At 41.2% G+C, this 17,303-nt stretch overlaps 2 protein-coding genes and 2 non-coding genes across 6 annotated transcripts in view; 2 read left to right on the top strand and 2 right to left on the bottom strand.

The window, feature by feature from the left end:
• Nucleotides 1–3,219: 3,219 nt before the first annotated feature.
• On the bottom strand, nucleotides 3,220–3,327 carry LOC135278145 (U6 spliceosomal RNA). The gene has a single exon (XR_010345702.1). It is a non-coding gene; the product is annotated as a U6 spliceosomal RNA (small nuclear RNA).
• Nucleotides 3,328–5,579: 2,252 nt separating this feature from the next.
• On the top strand, nucleotides 5,580–9,240 carry RPL30 (ribosomal protein L30). The gene is made up of 5 exons (XM_021675757.2): nucleotides 5,580–5,660; nucleotides 5,765–5,817; nucleotides 6,078–6,223; nucleotides 8,239–8,369; nucleotides 9,141–9,240. Exons 2-5 carry the CDS (start codon nucleotides 5,797–5,799, stop codon nucleotides 9,188–9,190), a joined length of 348 nt encoding a protein of 115 aa, XP_021531432.1. The 5' UTR covers nucleotides 5,580–5,660; nucleotides 5,765–5,796; the 3' UTR covers nucleotides 9,191–9,240.
• On the top strand, nucleotides 8,788–8,919 carry LOC135278162 (small nucleolar RNA SNORA72). The gene has a single exon (XR_010345715.1). It is a non-coding gene; the product is annotated as a small nucleolar RNA SNORA72 (small nucleolar RNA).
• Nucleotides 9,241–14,866: 5,626 nt separating the features above from the next.
• MATN2 (matrilin 2) overlaps nucleotides 14,867–17,303 on the bottom strand; it is a 173,369-nt gene continuing 170,932 nt past the window's right edge. For all 3 annotated transcript variants that reach the window (XM_064384440.1, XM_064384441.1, XM_064384442.1), the window contains one exon: nucleotides 14,867–15,422. In XM_064384440.1, the coding sequence (XP_064240510.1) occupies nucleotides 15,367–15,422 (56 nt within the window). In that variant the 3' untranslated portion in view covers nucleotides 14,867–15,366. The remainder of the gene's footprint in view (nucleotides 15,423–17,303) is intronic.

Below are 17,303 nucleotides of genomic sequence, written 5' to 3'. Positions count from 1 at the left end.
TGGGAGGCTGAGGCAGGCAGATCACTTGAGGTCAGGAGTTCGAGACCAGCCTGACCAACATGGTGAAACCCCATCTCTAGCAAAAACTACAAAAATTAACTAGGCATGGTGTCAGGTGCTTCTAGTCCCAGCTACTCAGGAGGCTGAGGTGGGAGAATCGCTTGAACCTGGGAAATGGAGGCTGCAGCGAGTAGAATTCACTGCCACTGCACTCCAGCCTGGGTGAGAGAGTGAGGCCCTGTCACAAAAAAAAAAAAAAAAAACCCCAAAAAAACCAACCAACCAACCAAAAAAAACTGAACACTTTTGCACTCCTTTTTCTCCTCTCCCTCTCTTCCCTAAATTAAATGTCATAGCAACTCACACCTATAATCTTAAGTACTTTGAGAATTTGAAGCAGGAGGATCACTTGGGGCCAGAAGTTCAAGACCAGCATGGGCAACATAGTTGTCCAGATTTTCCATCTCTAGAAATAATTTTAAAATTAACCAGGGATGCTGGCATGCACCTGTGGTCCCAGCTACTGCAGAGACTGATGCAGGAGGATTGCCTGAGCCTAGGTCAAGGTTGCTATAATTGTGCCACTGTACTCTAGCCTGGATGACAGTGAGAACTGGTCTCTAAATAAATAAATAAAACAAAAGCTTTGAGGCAAGTCCATGTAATCCCAGCATTTTGGGAGGCCAAGATGGGAAGATTGCTTGAGCCCAGAAGTTTAAGACCAGCCTGGGCAACATAGTGTCTCTAATATATATATATATATATATATATATATGCATGACAGCACACACCTGTAGTCCTATCTACTCAGAAGCTGAGGTGGGAAGATCCCTTGACCCAGGGAGGTTGAGGTTGCAGTGAACCATGATTGTGCCACTGCACTCCAGCCTGGGTGACAGAGCAAGACTCTGTCTCAAAAAAACAAAACAAAACAAAAAGGGCCAGGTGTGGTAGCTCATGCCTGTAATCCTGGCACTTTGGGAGGCCGAAAAGGGCAGTCACCTGAGGTCAGGAGTTCGAGACCAGCCTGGCCAACATGATGAAACCCTGTCCTAGTAATAACACAAAAAATTAGATGGGCGTGGCTGTGGGCGCCTGTAATCCCAGCTACTTGGGAGGCTGAGGCATGAGAATTGCTTGAACTCGGGAGGTGGAAACGGCAGTAAGCCAAGACCGCACCATTGCACTCCAGCCTGGGCAACAGAGCAAGACTCTGTCTCAAAAAAACTAACAAACAAAGCTTTTTTTTTTTTCCCAGGAGGGGAGAGTTAAGGGGATGTGGGAGGAAACTGAGAAGAGGGGAGGTTGGGAGAAAAGAGGTGAGGGAAGGAGAGGGGAAGGGAAGGAGGGAAATAGGGAGAAGCGAGGGAGTGGGCCACAAACAAAGCTTTGAAAGTAGAGCTCTCAACACAAGGGATCAGTATTGTTTACTTTATATCTCTAAGCAACCATGGCTCAGAACCAGTTTGGCTATCTCATTCTGTAGGTCTCTCATTCTCAAATTTTAGTATTTATAAGAATCATCTAGGATGCCTATTAAACTCAGATTCCCAGGACCCACACCCAGAGATTTCTTCCATAGGCCTAGATGGAGTCCAGGAGCTTGAATCATTGATTTTCATGCAGGTGATCTGAGAGCCAGGCTTTGAAAAAATACTACATTGAGGTGTAATTGATGTTTCATGAGACATTTATTGTAAAAGGGCACTTTATTATTAATACTTAAAATGAACTTTTTATGTAACAATAATTAATACTTACTATAAAATAATTCAAGCCATACTAAAAAACCTAAAGAAAAAGTAAAGGTCCCTTCCTCATTGCCCACTCTTCTCATCGTTCTCAGATGTGTTTTGATGATTTGTTTTCCAGACTTTTTTCTGTGCCTATGCAAATATATAGTCATGCATCACTTAATGATGAGGATTCATTCTGAAAACTACATTGTTAGACGATTTCATTGTTGTTTGAATATCATAGAGGGTACTTGCACAAACCGAGATGGTATAGCCTCCTACACACCTAGGCTATATGGTATAGCCTATTGCTCCTAGGCTACAAATCTGTACAGCGTATTACTATACCTGCAGACAACTGTAACACAGTGGTATCTGTATTTCTAAACACAGAAGAGGTACAGTAAAAATAAGGTATTATAATCTTATGGGACCACCGTTGCATATGTGGTCCATGATTGACTAAAACATTATGCAGTGCATGACTGTGTATTGTTTAAGAATGATGAGCATTTGATGCATCTAATTTTTTGCTATTATAAATAATGCTGCCCAGGTGTGGTGGCACACGCCTGTAATCCCAGCACTTTGGTGGGCTGAGGTGGGTGGATTGCTTGGGCCCAGGAGTTCAACACCAGCCTGGCCAACATGGCAAAATCCCGTCTCTACTAAAAATACAAAAATTAGCTGGGCATGGATGCCTGCAATCCCAGCTACCTGGGAGGCTGAGGTAGGAGAACTGCTTGAACCCAGGAAGTGAAGGTTGCAGTGAGATTACGCCACAGCACTCCAGCCTGGGTAACAGAGGGAGATTCAGTCAAAAAAAAAAAATGAATGAATAAATAAGTAAACAAAGCTGAAATAAATACTCTTGGTTCCCATGTCTTTAGCAACTCTGTGACTGCTTGGGCAGGATAAATTCCTAAAAGTTGAATCACTGGGCCGAAAGATTCAAAATAGCACAGAAAGGAATATAATTAAAAAGTGCTTTTCTACCTCCTTCCAACTTCCAATCCCCTTTTCCTGAGGAAGTCACTGTCATCTTGTATATCCTCATGCAAAATGCTTATATAGGTATGTTCATTCTGTTTTGACACACTGTCAATCTGTCCTTCAAGAGTGCCTTTTTCCTAACCTATTTTATGTCTAACTTTAATGTTCCTGGTGGCTATTCAATTTTAGAGCCTTCATTGTTTTCAGGTCCCAATGGCATCACTGATCAACATGCCTCTTCCAGAGAGCTTCTCTCAAAGGCTATTCAGCAAGGAATCTCCAGGGATTTAAATACATTTCTGGGAAAAGATTTAAAAAGGCAGTAAAATTTGAGCATAAAATGATTTCTTATAATTCCACTCTAAAGCAAACTTACAATTGTAACATTTAAATCTGTAACATTCCACTTTTCTTTTGTTTTTTTCTCCTTCCCTCTCATGAATGCTATATTCCAGTCAAATTGTACTAGTAACTCTTGTGTCCTTTTAGCTCTCTTTTTTTTTTTCCCATGAATTTGTGTGTCATCACTGCACAGGGGTCACGATAATCTTCTCTGTATCCTTCCAATTTTTAGTATACGTGCTGCTGAAGCAAGCACCTTTTAGCTCTGCTTCTGCTCTTCTCTGACTAGAATGCATCCCCTCCTTGATTTCAGTTAATTTGGCAAAGTGCTTGACTTCAAATCTCAGCTCTGACCTTACCTTTACTAAATTATTTAACAACGTTTTTCTCTAATCTTAGCCCTGTAAAATAAGGATAATAATGCTTAGAGGTTATTGTAACCACGCGTTAAGGTTTGTGAAAAGTACATGAAAGTCTATACAAAACTAATTATTCCTAGTATTACTCTCCTTTAAGGCCTAGCTAGATAGTAGGCTCTTTAAGAACAGTCACCGCGCCTGGCGCCTGGCAACAGAGCGAGACTCTGTCTCAAAAAAAAAAAAAAAAATACCGAGTCTTTGTATATTCTTAGTGCCTGCAGCGAGGATGAATTCATCATATATATTTGTTAAATAAACATATTATGCTTTTGTTTTTACCTTCCTTCAGACAATAGACAGCAAGGTTTCTGAAGGAATCTTATATGACCACGGGCTTAACACAGGTGATGGCACATGGTACTGAATGAACAAGTAACATCTGTGACAACGACTCATATGGCAGTTAGAGTTGTATTAATTGTCTTTATAGGTCTTGCCTTCTCAGCATAACTATTAGCCTCTTGAAGGTAGGGTGTAGTTCTTTGCATATCAAGTGTCTACTCCAACATTTCTAAATGGTACCTAGAGTGAACTGTAATGGAAAATGCCCTTAAGTAGAGATTCAATTTTTTTTCGAGACAGTCTCCCTCTTGTCCCCCAGGCTGGAGTGCAATGGCGTGATATCAGCTCACTGCAACCTCCGCCTCCTGGGTTCAAGCGACTCTCCTGTCTCAGTCTCCCGAGTAGCTGGGATTACAGGCGCCTACCACCACGCCCGACTAATTTTTGTGTTTTTTCAGTAGAGACTGGGTTTCACCATGTTGGCCAGGCTGGTCTCGAACTCCTGACCTCAGGTGATCTGCCTGCCTAGGCCTCCCAAAGTGCTGGGATTACAGGCGTGAGCCACCACCTCCAGCCGGAATCAACTTTAATTGTGAAGAGACCTAAGTTGCCTGGGCTCTGGTCCTAGATATGCAAAATGGACAATAAAAAGGTTACTATTTCAAGGGACTTTTGTGATTATTAAGTAAATACATATAAATGGTGTTGCATAGTTCCTGGCACAGCACGCGTTTTTCGGTGAGGCTTAAGGAGGGGAAGAGGTTTCCCTCACGTAGCTTACCCGTTGGTCTGATTTTACAATACATATTTTTTTGGAGCTGGAGATTAGGTGGGGGCTTTCAGCGCCTAATATTTTCAGTGGTCTGTCTCTGGACATTTATACCAAGATCTAATGTTAACAGCAAAAAGATTTTTAAAAATTAGACCTGTTTATCGCGTTCTCAGTGCAAACTCGGTTCACAAGTTCACGCTAACACAGTTACGAAAGCGAGTTTTGAGAACTCGCGCAGTGTGCCACCGTTCTCCAAGGGACGGTAACTTGGGTGACCGCAAGAGTGGGGACACAACTTCTTCTACCAGGCGGAGAGTAAATGCAGGTGCTGCGGCCCATCGGAGTCATCCACAAGGCCCTCCGAGAGCCACGCCTCTAGGCAAAGATGAATTCAGCGGCATTTAGACCGTGGTCGTAGCCGCCGCAGCCTCTTCTCATCGACCCTTCCACCTCACCTTCAGTCGGCCTTTCCAACTCCCTCTGGGTTCTACGCTCCTCGATTCGTTAGGCTGCAGCTCGCAGCAGAACAGCAACACAACGCCGAGAGGCTTAAGGTCCGCAAAGGAGGAAAGCGAACACACCCGCCGCCATTCTGTTTTTTTCTTCGAGACAGTCTCACTCTGTCACCCAGGCTGAGTGCAGTGACGCGATCACGGTTCACTGCAGCCTCGACCTCCTTAGATGTGCGACCTTAGTAGATGTGCCACCTTAGTAGATGTGCGATAGTTGATACAGCCTCTGGAGAAGCTGGGACTACAGGAGCGCGCCACCACGCCGGGCGAATTTATTTTTTATTTTTTTTGCAGAGACGGAGGTGGTCTCACTATGTTGCCCAGGCTGGCCTCGAGCTGGACGCAAGAGAACTTCCCGCCTCGGCCTCCGAAAGTGCTGTGATTAGAGGAATAAGCCGCCGCGTTCGGCCCCCCGCAGCCATCCTAGCCAGCGGTCTCAAACGCAATCGGCAGCCGGCAGCAGCTCTCTGCTTTTTGCTCCACCTTTTCCGCTGGCGATCTGTTTCCACTTCCGGTTCTGGAGTTCCGGCTCTGCCGTGAAGAGCTTTGCATTGTGGGAGCTCCTTCCTTTCTCGCTCCCCGGCCATCTTAGCGTCTGCTGTTGGTGAGTGGGCTCCTACCGACCGTGGTTTAGGCAGTGCGGGGGGCCTTGAGGGTTGCCACTTGGAACTACGGATCCTAAATTTCCTGTCTTGGTCTCTGTTCTAGGTTGGGGGCCGTCCCGCACCTAAGGCAGGAAGATGGTGGCCGCAAAGAAGACGGTGAGTGAGGCGGGCCCGGCCCGGAAGCCGATTCACGTGGAGAGCTGAGTCTCAGCCGGGGCGGGCAGATGTGAGCCCACTGGGGTGACAGCATGCCTACTGGCGTTTGTAGGACCCCAAAGGGAATCCGAGAGGCTCTCTCAATGATTTGGGCCCCTCAACTTCGGAAGTTTAAGGGGGTCGGCTTCAAAATGCTGGGTCCAGTTGTGAGGTGGTTGCAAACGAGGCCTTCAGGACCGTGTTTAATGTTTGCTTTGTAGAAAAAGTCGCTGGAGTCGATCAACTCTAGGCTCCAACTCGTTATGAAAAGTGGAAAGTACGTGCTGGGGTACAAGCAGACTCTGAAGATGATCAGACAAGGCAAAGCGAAATTGGTCATTCTCGCTAACAACTGCCCAGCTTTGAGGTAATCGGAAAAACCTGAGCCGGTGTCGCCTACCGCGAATTCATTGCGAAAGAATGTATACAGGGGTGTAAACTTGTAATCTAAGTGGCGTGAACTGGATGTTATGAAAAACTCGTTTTCCAGATGAACACTTGCAGGATAATTACGGTAGTGATTGTGGTGTTTGACTCTTCATTCCCGTCTCTCCCACCCACCCCCAAATCATGTGCTCCCCTTCTGTGAGCTTATTTTTGGGCGAGAAATGTGTGTGGCAGGAGGAGTGAAAACAGAGTATCGAGGTTTGATGGACGCGCAGACACCTAATTTGTTTTTCCGTGTATTTTGTCTCCTGCTTTTTTGGTTCTTTTAGCTTTGAGGTGATTTGTTAATGCTTCATTGTGTGAACTTTAGTATTAAAAAACCAGGTAAGAAAAGTTGAGGTTGGGCTGTGGAGTTGCAGGCTATCATAGAGTAACCCAGTTTAGCCCACTAAATCAGTTCTGAGGCAAGGTTTATGCTTGACTCACTGTTTTGAAATTGAATTTGAAAATGAATTTAGGGGGTATTGTAAATAAGCTCAAGAAACTCGGATCTTGCAGAATATAAGCCATGTGACCAAATTTCCTGAGGTAATGCATAAGCTGCTTACAGCATTTTATATAGGGTGTCTGTAGTTCCTGTCAAAGCCTGGAATGCCCTTTCTGTCCCATCCCGTGGGTTGGGCTTTTCCCTAACCATTCTCTGAAACTTACTTTAAAGCCTGTCTTCTATAGTAGGGCTTCTGAAACGTGACTGTGCAAAGAAGTCACATGGGTTGTCTTGTTAATATACAAGTTCCGATTTCATTGGATCCGGGATGGGGCCTGAGGTGCATATGTGTGTGTGTGTGTGTGTGTGTGTGTGCGTGTGTGCGCGTGCACGCGCGTGTTTAGCACCCACTAATCTGCTCTCTGTCATTATTGAGTAGGGAGTAGGTACCATTTCCCAATTATTTATTCATTTATTTATTTATTTAGAGAAGGAGTCACTTGTCAGTCAGGCTGGAGTGCAATGGCATGATCTCAGCTCACTACAACCTCCGCCTCCCAGGTTCAAGCAATTCTGCCTCAGCCTCCCGAGTAGCTGGGATTACAGGTGCCTGACACCAAGCCTGGCTAGTTTTTGTATTTTTAGTAGAGATGAGGTTCCACCATGTTGGCCAGGCTGGTCTCCAACTCCTGACCTTAAGTGATCTGGCCTTGCAAAGTGCTGGGACGTGAGTCCAGAATTTTTTTTTGAGACGAAGTTTTGCTCTTGTTGCCCAGGCTGGAGTACAGTGGCATGATTCCGGCTCACTTCAACCTCTGCCTCCCAGGTTCAACCAGTTCTCCTGCCTCAGCCTCCTGAGTAGCTGGGATTACAGGTGCGCACCACCACGCACACCTGGCTAATTTTTTGTATTTTTAGTATAGACGGGGTCTCACCAGGTTGGCCAGCCTGGTCTTGAACTCTTGACTTCAGGTGATACGCCTGCCTCAGCCTCCCAAAGTGCTGGGATTACGGGTGTGAGCCACTGCGCCCAGCTGGAAATTTTAACTCTAAAACAGCATCACTTCCCATCTAGAATTCTGGGTACTGGGGAGATAGTGACAGAAATGGCTTATCTTTTAAAGGTTTGGATTCTAGATCCTCCACTTACTGTTCTGTGGCTCAGTTTCATTAGCTAAAAGAATAAAAAATAGAGTACATAATAGCTAATTTAAAGATTGTCATGGAAATATAAAGTATGTGGCCCTTACTAATGCTAAATAATGCTTTGCTTTTTGTTTATTTGCATCCTACCCTCTTCCATGAACATAGATACTACCTTTAATGGGGTTGAGTAGGTATTTGCTGGTTGCCCCTTCACTTGTAAGGGATACATGATGAATATGATGTTTTTAAGAGTATGTAATTTTGTTACTGATTAACAACATTAAAACTAGTAAAAGAAGTAGTAACAGTCTGTCAGTCACTTGGTATGGCATTTATTTATCGCCTTTTTTTGGTTCCCAAAGGAAATCCGAAATAGAGTACTATGCAATGTTAGCCAAAACTGGTGTCCATCACTATAGTGGCAATAATATTGAACTGGGCACAGCATGTGGAAAATACTACAGAGTGTGCACACTGGCTATCATTGATCCAGGTATGCTTTTAAAATCATAGTCTTTTTTTTTTTTTTTTTACCTTTCAAGTATCTGGACAAGTATTTCTTATTACACAAATATCTTTTGTTCCTAATTTCAGATAGAATATGAATATAGCAAGGCATATCCTGTAGTTGTATTTAGTAGAGAATTGGTAATAAATGCCAATACATTTTAATTGGCTTTTATAATTAAAACTTTTACTGTCAGATAATGAATTTCGTTTGATGAAGTACCTGTGAAATAGTGACTTAGAGATTTGGTAAAAGGTGAAATTGTAAGGGGAGAAGAATCCAGTGAAACAGAAGTAATTCTTGCTTCCTGAGAACAGACATGTAAATTAGGTTGAGGGGGAAAAAGTGCCTAAAAATCTGTGTCATCTTGTTTTCCAGTTGTGAATCTTTGATTCACAGAATACTGCGAATATTCTCGCTGTTCTGATTTTGTAATAGTCAGGACAGGCTAAACATTCGCTATATTAAGACCATGCGTGTGTCCCCAGACCTAGTTCTTTCCCTAGGTTTGGTTTTATAAATGCTGGTGATAAACCAATTTTATTGTATGATCATTTTGTGTTATAATGGCTGTGATTCTAGGTTATATTTGATCAACCTTAAAAATGACAGTACAGCTAATGTGATAACTTTTGCAAAAAATCAGTGATAATTTGCAGACTATTGTCTACAGAAGGGATAACCAAAGTAGAGAAATTTTATAGAACCAGTTGCTATTAAAATTAATTGTAAAATTACTGTATTTTTATTTTTTAGGTGATTCTGACATCATTAGAAGCATGCCAGAACAGACTGGTGAAAAGTAAACCATGTAAAATTTTCCTTTAATAAAATTTTTCCGAGCTTGTTTTAAAAACACTGTATCCATTTCAGTTTTGTTCTCTGTATATTTTTGTTTTAATGCAATTTCCTGAAGCTTGGATTAGAGAGGGTGAGGCAGATTTGGCAAGACTCTTCAGCAGAGTTATACATCCTGGTTTCTGTCTTCCAGTTTTTGTTAAGGGAGTACACTGGGTTCCTTTCTAGTACTAGATTTTTAGGAAGCTCAGTTTTTATAATTCTATTCTCAGGACATTGTTTGCATTTTGGCAACGAGGTTAAATGCCCAGAATTTAGCCAGAATTGCAATTTTCCAAATCTGAGTAGCTAAAAAAAGATTAACCGAAGTGTTTCCCCATCCAAAATGCGGTCATAGGTCAAGAAAAGTTTTACTTTAATGAATAATCTTTTCTTTTTTTTTTTTGAGACGGAGTTTCGCTCTTGTTACCCAGGCTAGAGTGCAGTGGCGTGATCTCGGCTCACCGCAACCTCCGTCTCCTGGGTTCAAGCAATTCTCCTGCCTCAGCCTCCTGAGTAGCTGGGACTACAGGCGTGCGCCACCATGCCCAGCTAATTTTTGTATTTTTAGTAGAGACGGGGTTTCACCATGTTGACCAGGATGGTCTTGATCTCTTGACCCCGTGATCCACCCACCTTGGCCTCCCAAAGTGCTGGGATTATAGGCGTGAGCCACCACGCCCAGCCAGCGAATAATCTTTTCTAAGGTTGTAAGTGGTTAGTATACTTGGACGACTTCTGAGTAATCCCAGATCACCAATGGGTGTTAAGTCCAAGTTTTATATACTAGTAAAAGATGTACTGTGAAGTACGTTAAGTATTCACATTTCTGGGAACTGCATACTGCATCCCTCCAAGAGGATGTCCCAGGGAACCCTCCTTCGTATGTTAATATCCTTTGGAACAGTCAAAGGAATTAATTTGAGGGGAAATAATGATTTAGTTAGATCTTAATATACAGAGTTGAATGGTGCCAATAAGGTATGCCCTATATAGTCAGCTGGGCTTTGAGGCAGGGAGGCCACAGAAGTGTCAGAAAAGACAATGTCTTTTGGGTTCTAGTCAATCTCATTGCCCCTTCATTTCTGCATCCCCTCTTTCAGGCAATTTTTGGTGGTAGATGAGAGAGACATTAAATGAGGATGCCTTCTAAATAGGATGCAGAAAATCAAGCATTTACTGCACTTGGAGTCAAAGGACCCCAGCTCTTAATAGCTATATGACAGCCCTGGGTGGGTCATGTTCCCGATTTGATAGATGGGGGATAGGAGTTTGTTTTTTTCCCAAGGGAATAGCTCATTAATCTGAGGTTGTGGATATATTAATACTTTGGAGAGTCTGGTGGTTCATAGTTTTACTGGTTCATTTACTCAGTATTTCTCAATTTGGGAGCACTACTGACATTGTGTAATGGGACAGTTCTTTGTTGTGGGAAGCTGTGGATTCTGCAAGGTCTTTTTCATTCTTGGTTTTCCTTCCATGTCATTGTAATAATCAGCCCCAAATGTCACGTTTTTAAACTAACTTCTCTCCTAATTAAGATGAAAATATGAAAGACTTTAAGTGTTCTAAGGTGTTCATGTTTACATATGCAGAGACCAAGTGTGCTCAAAGTGATATAAAATATTTGAATCTTAATCTTTGGTAAGAATTCCTTGGTCTGACTTCTGGTCTCTAATAGTGTTAGTCTGTTTCCATAGTTCAAAATGTTTGAATCTCATGGTTATGGTAGTTTGTGTGCTTATTATCTACTTGGTCAGTTTCTCCCCCAGGTTGACTTTTCAGACTATTTGGGTTAGTTTTACCTCCGGGTTGACTAACTCAAATTTAATTTCTCAAGGTGTGGTGACCTGAAGAATACGATATTGCACATGTTGGTGCACCATTTCTTTGTGTGGTTTCTGTTGTGTGGTTTTTTTGGCTGCAGGCATTTTGGAATGATGGTTTTAAGAAAATTTATGATTTCTGGGGCCTTTTAGGTAGTTGATAATAATGCTGTAACATCATTTGGCTTTTGCCTTTTCATTATTTGTTCTTTTTGTGTAGTCACAACTATTGTTTTTTTCAGCAAGGAACAAGTTTAGAGAGACAAGAAGTTTAAACCTAGTAGATAGGAAACATTCCTCACTCATTTTGGCCTGTGTTACCTTTGATTAAGTACTCTTAAATTGCTCTCAGAGAAAATGACACTGGCCAGGAAAATCTGGGGAAATGTAAGATGACATTTAAAATGTTCTTTTCTAATTATAAGCAGTATGTTTGGGTAGCTCTAATATTCAGAGGATTGTACGCAGCCAATTGGATTTACTCCGTACTTCTGCTGAACTCTGGGGTATGGAAATAGAAATCTCAAGGAAGAGATTGGATATTGTAGAATGTGTTAAGAATTGCAGTTGGAATGGGATGGTGGCAGGTGCAAAAGAAATGTAGAGAAGAAACCAAATTTTAGGCTGATTATGAATACAACTATTAATAGTTGGATCATCTGGAAGATAATCTGTGTCATGGAAAAGTTTGCCATCTCCTGTCTTCCACCTGTTCCTTAGATTTGCTGCTCCCTCCATCTGCAGTGGAATCTGGTTTCTTCCCTTTTCTGGGCCTACCTGTGCTTGTTCTGAGGACAAGTTTAGCACCCAGTCTAAAACAGGCGCCTCTGAGTTAACTTACAACCTTTTTTTATGGCATCGATTACATCTTGCTCACTAAAGGTTCTACAGGACATGGACTCAAGGTATTCAACTTTGTGTCACTTATCAAAAATTAAAGTGGATAATGACTATTAGGGCTTAAACATTTAATTCTCTTATTGATAACATTCGTGGCTTTCTAGTTCAGAATTCTGTCTTGTTAATAGTTCTCAAACTTTTATGCATTTACCATTATTTAATTTACTACTGCCTGTTTGCTTTAAAAGATAGGGGTGGGAATCTGCCAGATTACTTTCCTCAGGTCAGCAAAGAATTTATTCTGTCCTTTCATTCACTCAGCGTACGCTTAGCTCAGGCACCATCTTTGTGTCCAATACTCTTGGCTGCTAAAGAGTAATAGTTAATACTGAGCATTTAAAATGTCTTAGGGCCCAGTACTATGGCTTATGCCTGTAATCTCAGCACTTAAGGAGGCTGAGGCAGGAGGATCGCTTAAGGCCAGGAGTTTGAGACTAGCCTGGGCAATATAATGAGACTCCCGTTTCTACAAAAAAGTTAAAAACATTAGCCCGTTGTGGTGGCTGAGGCAGGAGGATTGCTTGAGCCCCAGAGGTTGAGGTTACAGTGAGCTATCTTGGTGCCACTGTACTCCAGCATGGTTGACAGAGCAAGACCCTGTCTCTAAAAATAAATTAATATGGCCGGATGCATTGGCTCACACCTGTAATCCCAAGACTTAGGGAGGCTGAGGCAGACTGATCACCTGAGGTCAGGTGTTCAAGACCAGCCTGGCCAACATGGTGAAGCCTGTCTCTACTAAAAATACAAAAGTAAGTTAGCTGGGTGTGGTGGCAGGTGCCTGTAGTCCCAGCTACTTGGGAGGCTGAGGCAGGAGAATCACTTGAACCTGGGAGGGGGAGGTTGCAGTGAGCTAAGATCATACACCAGTGTACTCTAGCCTGGGTGAAAGTGAGACTCCATCTCAAAAAATAATAAAGTTTTAGGTACTTTACAAAATAGTGTATATATTAACTCATTTAGTCTTCTGACCACTCAGTGAGATATTACTATTAGCTTTATATTGCAGATTAAATCCCAGAGATGGAAAGGCCACAATAAGTGATGAAAATGGAATGCAGAACCCTTACACTGAGATGTACAAGTGGCAAAAACAAGGAAAATGGAGAAACATTTTAGATAGTCTTCAAATATCTTAATCTGTAGATTTTAATGCATTGGTTGGAGGCCTTTTCTCTTTTTGCCATGAAGTTTTTCCCCCAGGAGAAATGTGTTTAATACCAAAAAAAAAAAAGTTATGATATTCTCATGGCAAGTAAATAAAATGTTAGGTTGAAATATATTTAATTGCTAAAAAAAAAAGTAGGAGGAGGCAGTCTTCTGAGCCGCTAGGTGGAGCCTGAACACAACAGAATAAAGTAGAATTGAGCCACCTTGGCAGCAATTCCAGACTAATAGTCATGCGCCACATAATGACATTTGGTTAATGATGGACTGCATATACAACAAGATTATTTATTATAATCTTCCATAAGATTATAGTAAAGCTGAAAATTTCCTTTTCTGTGTTTAGATACAACAAATACCATTGTTTTACAGTTGCCTGCAGTGTTCAGTACACTGATGTGCTATACAAGATTGTAGCCTAGGAGCAAGCAATAGGGTATATAACATAGGCTAGGTGTGTCATGGGATACACCATTTAGGTTTTTCTAAGTGCATTCTGATGTTCCCACAATGATGAAATGACCTAAAGGTGCATTTCTCAGAGCATATCCCCATCAAGTGATGCATGACTACCTGAAAAGTAATGTCAATCTAAACCAGTACTACTTCCTAATGAAAACTTGTGTTGTCAGGGTCAAATGGATTACTCAAATATAATATAAACTAATGTTTTAATACTTTGAATCAAAACTAATGTACCCAAAAATAATCATGACTTTATCAGATAAAGTTGAGGCCTAGGAGATGTTCTTCCAACTCTCCTGCACTGCCTTTTAAGAGAATATTCTGATGGAAATACTTGTCTTTAAATATGGAAACATAAACTTATTCAACATGTCTTGTTTGTAAAGCATCATTTGGACTGTAAAATACAGTGGCTTCCATGGGAAGGATGTCATTTTGGCTATCTTTGCTTCTTTTCTAGAGTAAGGGAAGGTCCACCAAATTCAGACTGGTTTTCTCAGCGCAAAGTTAAGAACGGAGAAACACGGCTATCTTTGCTTCTTATTGAAGCTGCCACTTAGGGTGTTTGTTGCTGTAAGGTCCTTCTTGAGTTGATAAAGTTGAAGTTTTTGTCGCTATTCTCATTTCTCTATTTTCTCAATTTGGGCATATCCTTTTAGAACATTTCCTATACTTAAATATACATATTTACATCTTTGAACAACTAGTGACACTTTGGTGTTTAATTTTCAGGAACGGTATCATGCTAAACATTCTGTCACTCTTTTTAAAGTATTCTTTTTGTGTCTGACCGTGTATTTGTGTAGATGTAGCACATGCCTGTACATGTGGTGGTGTATTTCTGTGGCATGGATTACACCACGTTTATCAGTTCCCCCTTCTGATGATGTTTAAGTTGTTCCTTATTTGTTGCTTTTACAAAGTCTAGTAACATTCTTACACAGGTCTCTTTGTACGTATTTGCTAAAATCATCTAGTTAGATAACCGAGTGTAGTTGCTAGATTTATAGAGTTGTGTGCATTTGCAGTTTTACGAGATGTCAACAGATTTACTCTACAAAGAGTGCCATTTGCATTCCTTCTACAAGAGCCCCACATTTTCACATCCTTACCAACATTTGTTAAAACATTCATTTTTGCCAAGCTGATGGGTGAAAAATGGTATTGTTTTAACCTGTATTTTCCTGATTACTAGTGAGTTTCAACATTTTTTTCATAGGCATATGGCCATTTCTCATGTATACATATCTTCCATTTAAAGTTAAACTAAGAATTTTACACAGAATACCATTTTCTGAAGTGGTGAATTTTAATATTGTATAAAAAATCCAACTTGTTCCACAAGTACTTATGTCCTATGATTTTATGCATACATCCATATACATATATCAAGGTAAAGTCCAATACAAAAAACAGCATTTCCTATGGCCAGTGTTCTACAGAAGTAAGACTGTGCAAACTTTATCAAATAGTCAAATGAGATTGCAACACTAAGGCAGGACGAGGCAGAAGCAAGTTGTGTCCACAGTATATTACAAAATACCTTGCATAGCTTATTCGTTCTCACCTGGTAAATTCATCTTAGAATTATGAAGGATTTCTTTTCCTAGATAAATTGATACAAGTTGGTGTCTACTTCTTGTCTTTGTTCTATGGCAGACCGGCTTTCTCAGTGCTGTTTTATTTCACAACATTATTGATTTAACAATAGCCTGAGCTTTGGGGCTCTGCACTGCTTTCATTTTAATCGTTGATACAATGACTACAGATGTGTCGATGTCTAATCTTCATCTGTATCTCAGGCGATTTTCCAGGGCTTCCATTCTCTGTGTCATTTCTTCTAGTAAATCTCAAATTAAGGAAGAGGAACATGAATTGTCTATTTTTATTTACATTTAAATATAACTTGACTTATCCACATAAAATTTTGGGTCCTAAAATAGAAAAGTTTTGGGGTTTTTTTCCAATTTCTGTCAAGTATTTTAAAACTGTGACTTGTAAATTTATAGAACTCATTTAACATACTCTTGTCAAGACAGATATTTTGGCTTATCATCTTTTTTTTTTTTTTAAACATCATCAAAGCCAGATAGCTCAGTGTGAATCTGTCTTTTTAATTTTTCCTTTTTTTTTTTTAGAGATCAGTTTTGCTCTTGTTGCCCAGGCTGGAATGCAGTGGTGCGATGTCAGCTCACTGCAACCTCTGCTTCCTAGGTTTAAACGATTCTCCTGCCTCAGCCTCCTGAGTAGCTAGGATTACAGGCGTGCACCACCACGCCTGGCTAATTTTGTATTTTTAGTAGAGACAGGGTTTCTCCATCTGGTCTTGAACTCCACCAACCTGCCTTAGCCTCCCAAAGTGCTGGGATTACAGGTGTTAGCCACCGCGCCTGGTCTTATGTATTTCGTTATTTTTTAGGGACAAGGCCTCACTATGTTGCCTAGGCTGATCTTGAACTCCTGAGCTCAAGCAAGGCCACCTCAGCCTCCCAAAGTGCTAGGATTACAGGTATGAGCCACTGCGTCCAGCTGTAGTCTTTTTTTAAAATGGTAGTTCCACTTCCACCCTTGTTGCTTGTAAATTAGTTTCCCATAGCACGCTGCTAGGAGCCAGAATTCATAATGTTGGGAATGTGGTGAAGAGAAGAAAATGAAAGAATTTGACCTTGGAAAGTAAGATACAAAGTCAGAAGCAAAGGGAGATAGATAGGGAGTTTTCACCCACGATGCCGCATAAGGCCACAGTTTTGAGGAATTCTGACCTATGTACTTCTTTAGTCTCTTGTGAGTATAACTTTGGGGTGGGATGAGGAAAGGGAAAGGAAAAGGGCATTAGAGTAAGTATTGATCTTCCCTGTAAGCTTCTCAGTACCCTTTATTTAGGGGAACATATTTCCAGCTTTCAGAAAGAGAACTGCTTTATGCTGTTTTTCCTTATTACACAAGCCCATTGGCACAGAGGTAGTTCAGAATTAAGCCATTTCCCTATAGACTAGTTGATGCAGTTGAGATACCAGCTAGCTTTAGTAAGCTTACTATAATTTTAAGTTTAGAGCAGTTGGCAGGGTGTTCAATATGTAAAAGCACCGAATCCTCTTCTCTTCATTATCCCAAACCATTCCTTTTATTTGTAATAAATATTGTTTTAATGAATCATTGAATCCTGCTGTTCCCTTGGTGGAATGTTTCATTTTTTAGAGTGCTGATAGAGAAGATCTCTGCTGCCAAGAAAAAAAAAAAACCCCTGTCCTACAGAAACGACACACACTGAATCCATATGTGGCTGTTGTGTTGCTTGGGGCTAAAGGAAAGGTTTGGGGTTTAGACTGAGTTTGAAACCTCTTCATTCTACAACATTCTTTGCCTATACTTACTGTACCTTTGATGCACTGCAGACCTCATTCATGTCCTATATACCCTCCTACCAGAGAGAGAGTTAAGTCAGTCTCTTTTTTTCCTTACTTTTTGTATACTGACCATCGGGTCTTACTGCTGAGCCCCCCGATGGCAACTAAGTGCTTGACTGTTACTACTAAGCTTGGCTTGCCCTTGGCTCTCAAACACCTGTCAGGCTGCTTTTTAAAGCAAAAAGCCTTTTCTGAAGTTCACTGTTCTTCATGACTTCTTTATAGGATTGACTTCAGTTGATAAAACCTACATAGTGTGTGAAGTTTTGACAATATTCTTTTTTTTTTTTTGATATGGGAGTTTTGCTCTTTTTGCC

This window comes from Aotus nancymaae, unplaced genomic scaffold, assembly GCF_030222135.1.
Source record: "Aotus nancymaae isolate 86718 unplaced genomic scaffold, 86718_ANA_hifiasm-v0.15.2.pri h1tg000036l, whole genome shotgun sequence".
Taxonomy (NCBI): domain Eukaryota; kingdom Metazoa; phylum Chordata; class Mammalia; order Primates; family Aotidae; genus Aotus; species Aotus nancymaae.
The sequence above is the reverse complement of the archived record's forward strand: the minus strand, read 5'-3'. Positions and strand labels throughout refer to the sequence as shown.

What these genes read in the sequence shown, in the direction of transcription:
- RPL30 (XM_021675757.2), top strand. Translation starts at nt 5,797, where the DNA reads ATGGTGGCCGCAAAGAAGACG. An exon ending in TGGTGGCCGCAAAGAAGACG is followed by an intron (nt 5,818 to 6,077) that starts GTGAGTGAGGCG and finishes TTTGCTTTGTAG; the next exon opens with AAAAAGTCGCTGGAGTCGAT. An exon ending in ACTGGCTATCATTGATCCAG is followed by an intron (nt 8,370 to 9,140) that starts GTATGCTTTTAA and finishes TTTATTTTTTAG; the next exon opens with GTGATTCTGACATCATTAGA.